General features: G+C 34.1%; 1 protein-coding gene across 13 annotated transcripts in view; it reads left to right on the top strand.

Moving 5' to 3' along the window:
• The window catches only part of NAALADL2 (N-acetylated alpha-linked acidic dipeptidase like 2), a 1,449,120-nt gene extending 1,435,349 nt beyond the window's left edge, over positions 1–13,771 (top strand). For all 13 annotated transcript variants that reach the window (XM_054246909.2, XM_054246903.2, XM_054246907.2 and 10 more), the window contains one exon: positions 12,506–13,771. In XM_054246909.2, coding sequence (XP_054102884.1) covers positions 12,506–12,704 — 199 coding nt within the window. In that variant the 3' untranslated portion in view covers positions 12,705–13,771. The remainder of the gene's footprint in view (positions 1–12,505) is intronic.
• The last annotated feature ends 2,072 nt before the right edge of the window (positions 13,772–15,843 follow it).

The following is a 15,843-nucleotide window of genomic DNA, read 5'->3' as shown; positions in this document are numbered from 1 at the left end:
TTTTTTTTTTTTGAGACGGAGTTTCGCTCTTGTTACCCAGGCTGGAGTGCAATGGCGCGATCTCGGCTCACCGCAACCTCCGCCTCCTGGGTTCAGGCAATTCTCCTGCCTCAGCCTCCTGAGTAGCTGGGATTACAGGCACGTGCCACCATGCCCAGCTAATTTTTTGTATTTTTAGTAGAGACGGGGTTTCACCATGTTGACCAGGATGGTCTCGATCTCTTGACCTTGTGATCCACCCACCTCGGCCTCCCAAAGTGCTGGGATTACAGGCGTGAGCCACCGCGCCCGGCCCAGATTTTATTTTAAGAAATTGTATAATATGTTGTTTTTGTATCCATTTGTTTACAAATAAAACTGCAACATTTTCACTTCTGTGCCAGCAAAAGTTGTTACAAATAGTGACACACCAATAAAGTGTGAGGAAATTTACTCAGTTAAGGAAAAGTACCAGAATGCTTTTTTAAAATCTTATTTTTTGTTACATTTTCTTTTTTTTCTTTTCATTTTTTTTTTTTTATTTTTTTTCTTGAGACTGAGTTTCGCTCTTGTTACCCAGGCTGGAGTGCAATGGTGCGATCTCGGCTCACCGCAGCCTCCCCCTCCTGGGTTCAAGCAATTCTCCTGTCTCAGCCTCCCGAGTAGCTGGGACTACAGGCGAGCGTTACCATGCCCAGCTAGTTTTTGTATTTTTAGTAGAGACGGAGTTTCACCATGTTGACCAGGATGGTCTCGATCTCTTGACCTAGTGATCCACCCGCCTCAGCCTCCCAAAGTGCTGGGATTACAGGCTTGAGCCACCGCGCCCAGCAAAGTGAATATTTATTGCGTTAACATCTGTTAACAATTCCTAAAAATATGAAATGTAATCATTCTAGTTTTTGTAATTTTACATTAAAACATTCTTTCATTAAATACCTCAACCTCTGTGATCAACATTTATAGCTTCAATAGGTCAATTGCTGCATGTTGTACTTACTTTTCAGTCTAGCTAAAATTAAGCAAACATTACAATATTCTATGATTTTGAAGTGTTCAAATCATCTTGAATAATATACTTGCTATTCAAGAGAAACCATGCATTTTTGACCCCAAGACAATCATTTTCAAATGTCAACTAAATGAATTATCTAAATTCTTTAGGTCAAATAAAATTCAATGTATAATTATAAAAGAAAATATCTATGTATTTTTCATAACTATAGTAAGTAATCAATAAGTATAGTATATCTGGATACATTTGATTGAAAGGAACATAAAACCTTACTCACACTGGCTTAACTCATGTATTGAAAATCCAGAGGAAGTGCAGATGTTGGGTTGGATTGATGCAATATTGCAGTCACATCATCAAGGAATAAGTTTCTTTCAGTCTCTCAGTTCTACCTACCATAGTATAAGCTCATCTTAAGACTGATTTTCCTGCTAGCGGGGAAAAAGAAGATTTGTCAGATTTCATTTATAGATTTCATATCCATAACCCACACTTTTCAAAAGGAAAAAATGGATTAGCTTTTGCTGGTTCTTTCAGAAATCCAAGGAATTACTGATTTTGGAATCCTGCAGGAAACCTCCTCTCAAATGTACTTGCCAACATTTTGTCACATACCTATTTCACCTGTTTGGGTGAAGAATTACCTTATGCTTAATTAGGACTGTATTATCTGAATCAATATTATGACAATTGAGATCAGATAACTCAAGTTAAATTCATACCATGAAGAATTTACCCCAGGAACTTTTCTCCTAAACCATAAAGCCCACAGTGAGTGCTGCATAGAGTATTTGTAGACTTTGTACTACATAACAATAAATAGCATATGGAGAAGCAAGATACACAAAGATATTTAGAGCAAAGCAGCATTTTCTAACAGTCTAATATAGACAATAAACTAAAAAAATTTATAAAATTTATAAAACAAAATTAAGTAATCTCATGTAGTATTTATTTAAAGTATTATATGAATAATACTATATACCATATATAAATAGTGTGAGTAATACTATATACCATATATATATTATATAACATATATATAATAGTGTAATACTATATACCATATATATGTTATATTTTATATATATATGGTATATAGTGTATATATATATATATATATGGCATATAGTATTTATTTATTAAAAGTATATGAACTTTTATTAAAAGTATTTAATAGTATTTATTTAAGTACTAATAAATAAATATATTAAAAGTATTGAATAGTATTTATTAAAATTATTATATGTTCATATATGTTCATATATATGTTCATATATTATATGTTCATATAATAAATGTTCATATAATACTTTTAATAAATACTATATGGCATATAGTATTTATTAAAAGTATTATGTTTAATAGGACTGTATTATCTGAATCAATATTATGACAATTGAGATGAGATAACTCAGTTAAATTCGTTAAACAAAATACTTTTAATAAATACTATATACCATATAGTATATGTATATATTAACAATAAAAGTTTATTTTTCATACTATATGCACATAAGTTCATATAATATGTTCATATAACACTTTTAATAAATACTATATACAATAATGTTCATATAATACTTTTAATTCATAAATACAATATTTTTCATATACTTTTAATAAATATACCATATAGTATTTATTAAAAGTATATGAACAATATTGTATTGTTTATGTATATACATATCATATTACATAATATTATATATAGGTATATAATATATAGGTATATATATAATATATACCATATAGTATTTATTAAAAGTACTATATGAACAATATTGTACAGTTTACATAATATGTTTACTATATATATAGTATTTATTTAAAGTATGTGAACAATAAGTTCAAAATAATATTTTGACTTATTCATCACATCTGGCTTCCAACATGCACTGCAAACTTCTTGTTTGTATCCCTAAGCAACTAACACAGTGACTTACTCATATTATATGTTTAATAAAGGTTGTTCAGTAGAATAAGCAGAAGAAAATCAATCCTGCCAGAACTACTCACTTTGTTCAAATAGACGTGGCTTAAACGACAAACTTTGGCTTTAGAGTGAACTTCCAAAACAAATAGTCCACATCCTTATTAGAATCAGAAAATAAATGAAAAAAAAATGAAGCTGAATTACCTATTTTGTTTGGTTTAGTGACTGAGCATTACTTTTTACCAGAGGTAATGGAGATCACTAAAGAACAATGGAAAAAGGACAACGCAAATATTTGGAGTGTAGATGAAAGGAAATGCATCCTGATATTAATTGTAAAAAGCCTGTAGGGTATTAAAATAAAATTGTCTTTGGAGGGTGACAGGTTCTACCAACTGAGCGGAAGCTGCAATGCTAAGAGACAATGTGTTCCAAATAAGTAAAGAAAGAAAAGTTATGTAAATATTGAATTTGAGTTCATACATACTTAGAGACAAGATGAAAAAAAATGGTTGTGATGGAATATAAATAAAAACAAGAAACCGATTAAATGAGTGTGAAAAACTAGTCAACTGTATCACTGTCTTCTCCAAATTCTGAAAGGCACTAAGGACTGTGTTAGCTTTAGCTGATTTTAGCCCTCCATTTTGAATTTGTGAAAGGTTTTCTGATGCAAAAATATAAGATTTCTTTATGGTTAAACTATCAAGCACTGTGCAGTGAAATGGGAATCTCACTTGAATATCTTAAAAGATATTGTCTTACTCAGGAAACTTCTCTTGAAAAACAATGTAGTTAGATGGACTGAGAACTCTTGACAGTAACTGCAAAGAACACAGACTCTCTCTACAGTCCCTGCTGTATTTTACATTTAATCATAAATGAAAACAGATATATTTATCTATTTCTTGGATTATACCTCTTCAAGATAATTCATATTTTTAAAAATTATGCAGCTATGGCTTTCTTAGTTAAATCAGCCTCCCTAAGACAAAATACTACAGACTGGGTGGCTTAAACAACAGACATTTATTTCTCACAGTTCTCAGGACTGGGAAGTTCAAGATCAGGACACCACCCTGGCCAGGTTCTGGTGAGAGTACTCTGTCTAGTAAATGGCTCCCATCTTACTGCATCCACCTATGGTAAAGAGAGGAATCTCTGGTACCTCTTCTCTTCATATAAAGGTACTAATCCCATCATGGGGGCTCTACCCTCATGGCCTCATCTAAACTTGATTACTCCCAAGGCTCTACTTTCTAATATCATGGCACTTGTGGGGGCTAAGCCTTCAACATGTGAATTTGGATCAGGAAGACATTCAGTCTGTCACAACCATTGACTCTGATTTTGGTTTTATCTAAAAAATTCCATCTGTCACTCTGTAAACAGAGATTTAAACTGTTAATAAACCAATACAGATATCCCAACTTTGTAATGCAGAGCTCATGAGGACTGTTTGGCATGATTTACTAATGATATCTCCTGAATTTAGTTAGTCATTAAAGAACTGTCAAATTCATATTTTACTCTGTCAATGGTATTAGGAGAGAATAAGGAATAGATTCTCATGGGATTAAAAACACTATCAAATTATATAAATTATCTGTTGTCTCAATGAAAATCACCTCAAAGTCTGATAGCTTAAAACAATGTTTTTTTCTATTATTCTTCAATATGCTATTTAGGCTTTACTTAGCTGAGTAGTGCTTCTGGTTGGGGCTGGGCTGGGTCTTCTTATCTGTATTTATGTTTGCAACCAGTGCATCTGCTTTGAAGTTGTCTTGGGGCCAGCTAGTAAAGGAAAATCTCTACTGAACCTGCTCCTTGTGTTCCTTCCTCTTTCAGCAGGTTAACTAACCCAGTATTGTTCACAGGGTAACATGGTGGTTTGGCAAAGTGGGAGGGAAAGAGAGAGGGTAGGGGGAGGGAAAGGGAAAGGGAAGGGGGAGTGAGAGGGAATGAAAGAAAGTAGAGAGGCAGGGTAGGAGAGAGGCAGAGAGAGAGAGAGAGATTGAGAGAGAGAGAGAGAGAGAGAGAGAGAGAGAGAGAGAGAGAGAGAGAGAGAGGAAGAAAGACGCAGCATAGCAAGCAGCATGGTCCCTTGCCAAAGCTTTGGGGAGTGGAGGAAGAGAGAAAGCAGCATGCAGGAGCTTTTGAGGCATGGGCTCTCTAGATATGCTATATTCGATTGCTCAAGGCCCAAACCCAGTTCAAGAGGTGGAGTAGTCCACAAAGTCTTTTTTTAAAGGAATCTGCACCCAGAGAGGAAAACAATTGCAACCATTTTCTTCAACAACCTACCACACACATCTTAGTGCCTCAGTTGTCTGCAGAGTGAGTTTATGACTTGACAATATCAACAACAGTCTTAATTCTCATTCTGCTTTTGCCAGTATAGAACAAATTCAAATTTAGCTCAAAGGGTATGTTTAGTATAATTAGTGTAGCCATGCATTTTGTGAATTCTCATGCACATAGTATCCAAGTCAAACATTCTCCTCTAATGTTGATATAAATACAGGAATCCACTATTAACCATGAAGTACAGTTAGTATAATCCCTAAAATAATTAGCAACAATTGCAAGAAATTTAGCTGGTCTTTTTCTTTCTGCATTCAGAATGTATGTCCAGTCAGTTTTGAAAGACATGACTTATTATTTAGTGTGATTTCATTTAGAAGTTTCTCAACATGAGATATAATGAATGTTAATTCAGGCTTACAATGGATGGCATCCTGTGACCATTTATGAATATAAGAAGGAACATTTGAAAAAGAGTCATTGTTTCCGTCATTAATTTTCTAATTCAAGCACACAGAAATGACTCAGGAAGATTCTAGTTGCCTTTGTTTCAAAATTCTTTTTTTTTTTTCAGTTTTATTTTAGTAGAGGGGGAAAGATTTGTCAGTTGAGTAAAGATATTTCATCTCCTTCATTGATACTGCTGGGTGTTATTAATTAGATTTCTGAGTTTGGCACTATTCTTTCCTGGTCACCATGATGTGTCATTGAAACAGGCCCATTAAAATGAGTGATGTGTGTTGTAATTTCATTAGTGTCATCAATAATATATTACAGTTTCCTTTTAGTAGTCTCTTTGTGTTGTGTGTGGGTCAGGATAACTGGATGAATTACGTTTATAAGATCCAAGATGGGGGAAGATAGGCATGAGGGTGGAATTAATGTTATTTTACACACATGATAACCACTAAAATGATTTCAATTAAATAATATTTTAATTAGATCTGATGTCTCTACATGCCATTCTGAGATACATGTTCTGTGTATGCAAATAAGATGGTGATTTATTGAATTAGATCTATGCTAATGCAATCTATTCTTCCTGCAGGGAACTGGTCTAAATTGGACTAAAGCAGGTGTATTGAAGAGCAGGAATGATTCACTAAGGAATATGAGTCCTTGTGGTTGTAAAGGACAGACTTAACATGGAAACTCTTAAAATATATTCTCACTTTCTTCCCACCATATTCTTCTGGCAGACATGTGCCTTTTGACTGGCTATTGGTCAATTCCTAGTCTTCCCTAATCTGAAAAATATGGGTCTTTAATGGAGGAAAGACCCACTGGGGCATTCTGATATAGTACATATTGTTGATATCTTTTACATCTATTTGACCAATTCCATTTTGGTAACAGTACATGGGAATTCAAAGAGCTTTTGAATTAGAAGCTTCTCTAAGAGTATTGATCTAATTCAAATATTCAAAAACAAGAAGCATTTGCATATTAAAAGTGGTATAATACTAGTTTTGCTGTCACAAGATTATTCTGGGAGTACTTAGGATTAATGGTTTTATGTGTAAAAGTTCTCAGAGCCAAGAAATACATGAGAACATATGTGATAAAATGTAAAAACATGATTTTGTTTTAGCATTCCATTTAAGTATTAAAAGTAATATAATATGATGCTATATTTTTAGAAATGATTCAAAATACAGAAATTTATTTTATGTAAGCAGGAAGCTAAGTGGTTTTCACTACACAAAAGATAAACTGGAAAAGATGAGCTACTTCTGAAAATCAGTAGAAGAAATAATCTTTCTCCTGAAAATTTAAAGAAGTGTTTTTGTTAGCTCCAATTTGTTTTTAAGGTAATGCAATTTATCAGGATAAAAAACACATCTCTACTATTATAATAAAGATCAGCTAACTTAAGTTATATCAGCAGCTACCCAAAATGAAGTGTTTTTTTTTTATAATGATGATGAAAGAACCTTAGTCACTTGTATTCTACTAGAATTTCAGTATCCGTAGCTTTATGCTGATTTGTATCCAATTTGAGTAGAAATGGATATGAATGTTTATCTTCCGTAATAGCTTGCCACAAGCCTACTACTTGAATCATGTAGCATATGGAAAATGTGTTTAGCTACTTGCAGAATTTCACAAACTAAAAAAAGATCCATTTCTGCTCAGATGGCTTGTTTACAGTCATTATAAAAGCATGTTACTATGTCGCTTACTAGTTAGGAGAATGGAGTGTTGGCATACTCCACATTCTATTGCATTGGCCTTTAGGAAATGTTATATTGATTTTCAGCTAAAGATAGTAATCCTTCTAATTTTTTGTATTTTATACCTGAAATTTTTTTTTGGATGTATTTTTATTCCTCTATATTATATCTCTTTTAGATATTTTATGGTAGTTATTGGCAAATTTTGTATAACTATATTAGAGACTGTTCATGCTTACACAAATTGTCATCACAGGATTGATCTGTAACTTTTATGAGCATATTTTATTAATATCATCTCATCATTAAATTGAATATGAATAGTTAACATTTAATAAGCATAGAATGTCTATGTAGAAATGTACCTCATGCCATTGGGTTTTGAAAATGTGGAAAAGTCATTATAACAGCCTGAGAATCATTAAACATGCCCCCCATAATATACTAGTTGCAATGTTACAGCTCATTTAAGGAGTAGTTCTTCATAACAGTGATTACAATATTTTTGTTTGTCAGTATACTAAGATATATGTCCTCAAGGAATGGAAATAAAATGTTTGATACAATTTTAAAATATCGATTGCATTCTCTTAAATTCTGGAAATATATTTCCCATTTAATGATTTATAATTAAACATGAAACTCATAAAGTGCAGGAAGATAATTCAAAGCTATAAACATTATGAAAAAACGATTAATTTTTTATTATACTTGTTTATTCTTATTAGTAAAGTAGTATAAGTTTTCTACAAAGCAGTACTTTTTATATGACTGAATAATTAAAACACATTTTAATTCATTTTTACGTTTAAAATATCTTGATTATTAAATGACTTTTTAATCATTTTCCTACAAATAATTAACATAAGTATATATATATATGTCCATTTATATTTATGTTTGTTTAAATAGTAGATTATGAATGTAAATATGTTTGATAGGTATCCTGGCACCAGAAAGTGATTCTTTTTCCTGAATGACAATGAAGAAAGCTTATGTCAGACTGAAAAAACTAACCTTTGTATAGGTTCTGTCATGTACAAAAATATTCTAGGCAGTTTCATCTTCATTTTGAGCAATCTACAGTTCAGTTGAAGTTTCTCTAAAATTATTTGGTTTCTCATTTTTATGAAACAGAACTAATATTTAGGGAAACTTTCAATATGTATTTCACTGATTGTTACCATTTTGTTTAAGTCATTTTGATATCAAAACATTTTCAAAAGTTCTATAGATAAAAATAGATGTATAGATACGTACATGTACATACATAAATAATTTCTTATATGATTACATTTGTATGGTTGAATGGCTTCTCCTGAAAATCTCTTTAATGTTAAGAATAGTTGGGGAGAGTGGGCACGGTGGCTCACACCTGTAATCCCAGCAGTTTGGGAGCCCAAGGCGAGTGGGTCACGAGGTCAAGAGATCGAGACCATTCTGGTCAACATGGTGAAGCCCCGTCTCTACTAAAAATACAAAAAAATTAGCTGGGTTTGGTGGTGCGCATCTGTAGTCACAGCTACTCGGGAGGCTGAGGCAGGAGAATTGCTTCAACCCAAGAGGTGGAGGTTGCAGTGAGCCGAGGTCGTGCCATTGCACTCCAGCCTGATGGCTGGTGACAGAGCACAGAGTGAGACTCTGTCTCAAAAAAAGAAAAAAAGAATACCTGGGGAGTAAAAAGGGGAAAACGCCTGCTTTAAAGAGTGTTCTGCTTCTGGAAGTAGAGACAAATTTTTATGAGTATACGGGGGTCTGACAGTTCCTGTTTCTGGATGATGAATCAATTTTGTATTTATTGAACATATACTTTATTCCCAGGTTGCACGTTTCTCATCTGTAAAAGAGGCCCGGAGCAGTTGTGTGCATGGGCATAGACTGTGCATTTCACAGACCAGATGACCAGAATGTGGGTCAAGTCAGCAGTCTTGGTGATGAGGCAGGTGGGGTTTTCCCCTATGTCAGAGGCAGTGCTGTCTGCTCTTATGTGCTCCTTGAGCTGCAGCGCTTCCATAGTCTGCAAGCCCTTGTGCTGCAGCATTGCTCACAACCCACCTGCTACTCCACCTGGAAGGTAATTTTCTCCCACTCATTTTCAGGGAATATATTGTTCTTAATACAAAGTGTAAACCTGAATTCAAGAATATTCAGAATTTTGAAAGTATCTTTCTTGCGCTGCTCTATTTTCTTAATACTATGCCAAGTTTACTCATAAGCATGAAAATCAAGGATATTGTACAAAGTACCAATGCAGCTGGGAGACCCAGGCAGCACTGAAGACAATTGGAAACACTAGATAGAACAGCAAAGTGGACCTATCTGGGGGACCAGCAGCCTACTGAGCTGAGAGCCTCAGGGGCTGACAGCTTTCCAGGCTGAAGGACCTGAGCAGATTCTGATCCACATATTTATTCTCTCTTAAACAGGCTATTCTTATTAAAAAAAACAAGTGTTCTGTATTTACCCATAACTCAAAAAGATACCAAGTAGGCAGCTGTTACCCACCCACCACTAATTACAAAACTAAAAGGTGTTCTCCATAAGGGAGCCATGGGAGCATGGTAAACTTAATATTCTTCAATAGTAAACTTAATGTTTCACAACAATATTGCATTATTAGGGATAGTTCCCCTTTAAATTTTTCTGTCTTGAACAAAATCATTGAAATAATTTATCTGTTCAAGAATCTTCTTTTCCCACCACCATTTCAACAGAAATTTCTCTCCAAAGATATAAAATCTGTTCTTCAATTAATTGGGGCTTAAAATCCAAAATAAGCTGAATTAATATGGCTTATATCAACATTATTGAGGGTCTACTGAGTTACCAGCATGAAGTAAGCTGGATAAAAATTTAAGTAAATTAAATCACCATGACTAAAGACCTCCTATCTTCACAGCACTGAATTAGACTTGATACAGAAGTAATATGTTCTTCACTCTGAAGTATAAAACAATGAGATCATAATATATCTTCGAAAATATGGATCAGGATATCACAACAGATAAGACACAGAGATGAATAAATGAATATCAGAAGCCAATTGGACATGTAAGGAAAGCAGATGACTTAGAGGGTTCTGGCTTGCAGGATTAGGTAGATTTCACTGCCCATTAATCCCTACAGAGTACGTGGTGAGAAGCGCTGGTGAGGCTGGGTCAGTGAAGCATTGCTGAGAGAGGAAATGGTGATGAAGAACTCTCTCGTGTTGATGTTGGTGTTAGAGAAAATTATAAATGAATAAATTTTGTGCTGTGACCCTGATGCCATCTTTTCAAACTAAGTCATCACTGTGTAATTTAAGTCTTTGTCACTTTTCACTGAGTTAAGTGCCTTCTGTTCTCCAGGCCCTATAATACAACCAACGTGATTATTCCAAAATGAAAGATAATCACTTTTCTTTCTTGCTTAGTGAAAAGAAAACCACTTTTCACTGGTTTCCTATTGCTTAAAGGAACAAGTGTAATCTACTACCTTGGTATACCAGGCCCTGTGTGATATGATTATGGCTTGTTCTCCCATGTCTGCTCCTATCATTGCCCATTCTGGCCCTATACTCTGGTCTTACGGAAATGCTAACGTTGATTTTACTTAGGCTATCATGCTGTTTTATAATTTTGTGTCTTTCTTATGCCATTCTTTCCATTTCTAACTTGTAGTTCCCATAATCTTTCAAGATGCTGTGTAACTATTCTCCATTTTAGACCATTTTCTGACCTTTCCCAGTAGCAATCTGTCATCTGTTATAACTAGACCTTACATCTCTACTATAATAATTAGAAAAATGTATTTCAGTTATTTACATGTTTCCTTTCTTGTTAGAGCATGGGATTTCAGCTGCTTTAGTTGGGAAATAAGCCAATGATGCAATAATTCATAGCTTCCTAACAAAATGCGTCTATTTGTATCTATAAATGAATAAAGGTGACTGTCTTAGACTTTCCCAAATCAAATTTATCTTTCTCAGCAATTTGACGAAGTTACAGGGCACCATCTTATTATGGATTCGACACTTGTGAGAAGATGATATTCTGGATGTAAAACATATATAAAAGAAGAGAGAACAGTGTAACAAATTCTATTACCCAGTTCCAACAATTATTGACGAATTGTCATCTGTGTCGCCCCATACTGTCTATAGCTCTATTCTCCCATCTTCCCTTCAAACATTTGAAGCAAATTCCAGACATCATAACATTTCATTTGCAAATATTTCAGTATCTATTAATATTTCTAAATGATAAGGGCACTTTTAGAAAACATTGATCATACCATTATCACATATAAAATATTTGCAATTTCCTGATATCACCCAATAATCTCTACTCAGTTTTGTACTATGTCTCATATTTTAAACTGTTTAGATACAGCTCTAGTAAGGTCTGTGCTTTGTGATTGGTTGATATTTTTGTGGACAGTTTTGCTCTGCTTTGGATATTTTGTCAATATTTAGAAACATTTTTGGTTTTCACAATAAAGGAGGAATGCTACTGATATTTAGTGTGTGGAGGCCAGGGATACTGCAAAACATCCTACAATACACAAGAGAGCCACAATATGGCCACCACCATAGAGAACTATCTAGCCGGAATAGTAAGAAGGCAAGGTTGAGAAACTCTGGTCTATTTAGGTTCCTCCTGAATGATATATTGCATTATAATTTCCTTGTTGAATAAACTGGGTCTTTTATCTTATAAAGTTTTCCACATCTATATTTTGCTAATGATAGATTGTGGTCTAATTAACACATTTTTTCTGTTTCTTGTATTTGTTAGCAGTTAAATCTAGAAGCATCATCAGATTCAGATATAATTTTTCTATCACAACTGCTTTCTTTTTCTGTTTCATAGTGTTGTGTATTTCCATCAGGAGGTATATAATGTCTGATCGTCTCTCTCTTTCTCATCAGTATGGGAAACTTGGTGATCAGTGTTTAAATTCATTAATTCATTAGGAGTTGAAAAATAGTTATATTATATTTTTATAATTTATTCATTTATTGAAAACATCATTGACTCTTGGAAATATTCATTCCAACCTTTGATAGAAAAATAGCATTGTGCATGAAACATTTATACATTTTGTATTTCTTTTCAGAAACATCCTGTACCACCTTGATGAACGGACAGGCCAGTTTTCAATACTTGTGGAGGCTTGGGAACACTGCAAACCCCTTGCAACAGACGAGACCCTTCAAGAAGCCCTATCCAAGGTGTTGAACAGCATTAATTCAGCTCATGTTTACTTCAAAGCAGGACTTGATGTGTTCAAGAGCGTCTTGGATGGGAAGAACTGAGAAAACTCTGAGAATTTTTAAAAGTTTGTTTACAATTTCTCAAGCAAAAGCTCTAATTTAACCAGATTTTCTGACATTGAAGGCTTATTTTCCCCAACAGCTTTTTGACAAGTTTAAAGCTATTACTACATTGTATTTTTAAATGTACATATAAAAAGAACATTTTGCACATTTAATATTTTTCTTGTATCTACATTTCTGAATATGTAAAGCAAGTTATTGAAATGATACTTAAGAATTACCCATTAAAAATAAATCTTATATATAAATGTATAAATATATATATATGAACTATTTTGAGGATAAATTTCCATGAAGTTCTGGACTATCTTTGTTCCTATCAGCAGAGCATATAGGGACACAGTTTATTCTCTCTGATAGAGCTATTAATGACCTAGTTTCTGTATAAGAAATGGAGATTGATATGGTTTCAGATTAATTTCACTATTAAGCGTTCAATATGAAGAATTCAAGTATTCTGACTGAGTGATTGGTTGACCTAAACCACTTTGAATGTTTCTATTTTATGAAATGAAGTTTCTCTTCTTAACACAACTAGATGTAGTAATACACTGGTTATGAAATTGTATTTTTTTAAGTATGAATGAAAAAAGAGCCATAAACATTCCAGGGAAAAATCTCAAGCTATGCAGAGCAATTTAAATGCAAATTTTTTTCCCAACAATTTAAAGGTGACTAGCTTTGAAACCCCTAATTTGCCTCAGTTGGTTTTCTAAAAATGTCAGGAGTGATGTATGTCTTATAAGGGAGAAAAATATTTCTTAGTACTTTTTCTCTTGTTTCTGTTAGAAACACTGAAACAGGGACTACTTTAAAATGAAAGTGTCTCGCATTGGTTTTCTTTCTTGTATCTTTTCTGAAACTCTTGCTGTAAGGCAGCTTTCACAGAGTACTACATATTTTGTACAGTAAAGTAGCACTTTCTCTTTGAAACCCAAAATATCTTCTAAAGCATCAAATTTCTATTTCTGCCTCTGACAAAAAGAACTTACTATGAAAGAAATAGTTGTTTTTATCAATAAAAGCTCCTTGATTCTATGAATAAACTTTTGATATTTTTTCTTCTTTATCCTTAATTGTGACTAAGATGAAAATGTAGAAAACATTCATGCTTCAAGTTTATGCAGTGTTACTGTAAGAGTGTCCCTTCTACACTTCAATTCTTTTCTCATGTGGAAAACTAAGCTTTCTTTCATTTTTTTTTTAATTTAATTTTTTTTTTTTTTTTTGAGACGAAGTTTCGCTGTTGTTACCCAGACTGGAGTGCAATGGCATGATCTCGGCTCACGCAACCTCCGCCTTCTGGGTTCAAGCAGTTCTCCTGCCTTAGTCTCCCGAGTAGCTGGGATTACAGGCACGAGCCACCATGCCCAGCTAATTTTTGTATTTTTAGTAGAGATGGGGTTTCACCATGTTGACCAGGATGGTCTCGATCTCTTAACCTCGTGATCCACCCGCCTCGGCCTCCCAAAGTACTGGGATTACAGGCTTGAGCCAACGCCCCCGGCCTAGTTTATCTTTAGAAATTTATTTGAACAATGATTTATATATATATATTGGATAAAGCAATTCCCCTTAGAAAACATAGCTTCAGAATATTTTATATGAATTTTCTCTACCTAATTCAAACATACTTCTCCATAATACACTGCCAGAGCAACATTGGAGACAGTCTGTGTATGTTTAAGTTGTCATTTTTTTGAGGGGCGGGGGATGGAGCCTTGCTCTTGTCACCCAGGCTGGAGTGCAATGGTATGAACTTGGCTCAATGTAACCTCCACCTCCTAGGTTCAAGTGATTCTCCTGCCTCAGCCTCTTGAATAGGTGGGATTACAGGTGCCTGCCATCATGCCTGGCTAATTTTTGTACTTTTAGTAGAGACAGGGTTTTGCCATGGTGGGCAAGCTGGTCTCAAACTCCTGACTTTGTGGTCTGCCCGCCTCAGCCTCCCAGAGTGCAGGGATTACAGGCTTGAGCCACTGTAGCCAGTCACATTTTCACTTTTTAGTGATGAGTATAAACCTAATCATAGGTTAAAAGCAAACTAAAGTTGAGGGGAAACAATTAATTAATATTGATTACTTGATTATAAGTTTCAATGCTTTATACCCTAAATAATTTTTATATGCTCACAGCAAAGCAGGGAATTTAGGTAATTAGCTAGATAATTTAAGCAGAAATCCACTTTCATTGAAATTGCCTAGGTGCACATATTTTTAGATGAAAAATGAAGCTATCTTACAATGTCATTCTTTAAACCAATGTATTTGTTTGAAAATATTTGCCATGTTGAAGACTGTGTATAGGAAAGGGCTAGAAATAACCAGGCTCATGCATGCCTAGGCATTCATGCTCTTTCTTCCTCTTCAGAGATCATCAGAAAAGATGTGGGAATACATATGCAAGCACATGTGAGCCCAAAGCTACAAAGCCTTATACCAGAAGAACTTAAATATTTAACCAAAGGTTGATGTGTTCATTCCAGTCACTCATTCCAGATGAAATTAAAACTAAGAAAAGCAAACTATTTCAGTTTGGTAGTTCACTATTTCAGAACAAATTTCTAAATGAATTTATTCCCATAACCTACAATAGCATTGACAGCAGAAAATACGTTTCTTCTTCATCTTTGTTTAAAGATTGCGTACCTAGGGAAGACACACTGTATAGAGAAAAATCTTATTCTGTATTCCTCACCTCTAAATTATATGTTAGTTATTATTTGAAAACTGTAGTAAACTATGGATTTTATTAGTCTATTAAGAGATACGTGGAGAAACTAAATTATAACTTAAGCAGATGTCCAAGAATTTCTATACATACTGCTTTACATCTTTGCAACAAATCTCTTAACTAGCAGCATTACTGCTATGGTGTAGTTATCTGAGAGTACCTCCAAGTGTATATTATTTCAGTCCCCTCCTCACCCTCCTGCACCCCCCTGCACCCCACCCCACCCCAATAGCTCTAAATAAATAAAATCCTGAGCAAGTTAACAGCAAGTGTTATGTGAATTGGTAGTAGGTTTAAATTGTTGCTGAGTCACTTACATGTCTAGGACTTCTCACAATCTTTCAAACATAGAATTGCACCAGGAAATAATGAATCATAAATTTTC

The sequence above is a fragment of the Callithrix jacchus genome, chromosome 17 (assembly GCF_049354715.1).
Source record: "Callithrix jacchus isolate 240 chromosome 17, calJac240_pri, whole genome shotgun sequence".
In the NCBI taxonomy this organism is placed as follows: domain Eukaryota; kingdom Metazoa; phylum Chordata; class Mammalia; order Primates; family Cebidae; genus Callithrix; species Callithrix jacchus.
The sequence above is the reverse complement of the archived record's forward strand: the minus strand, read 5'-3'. Positions and strand labels throughout refer to the sequence as shown.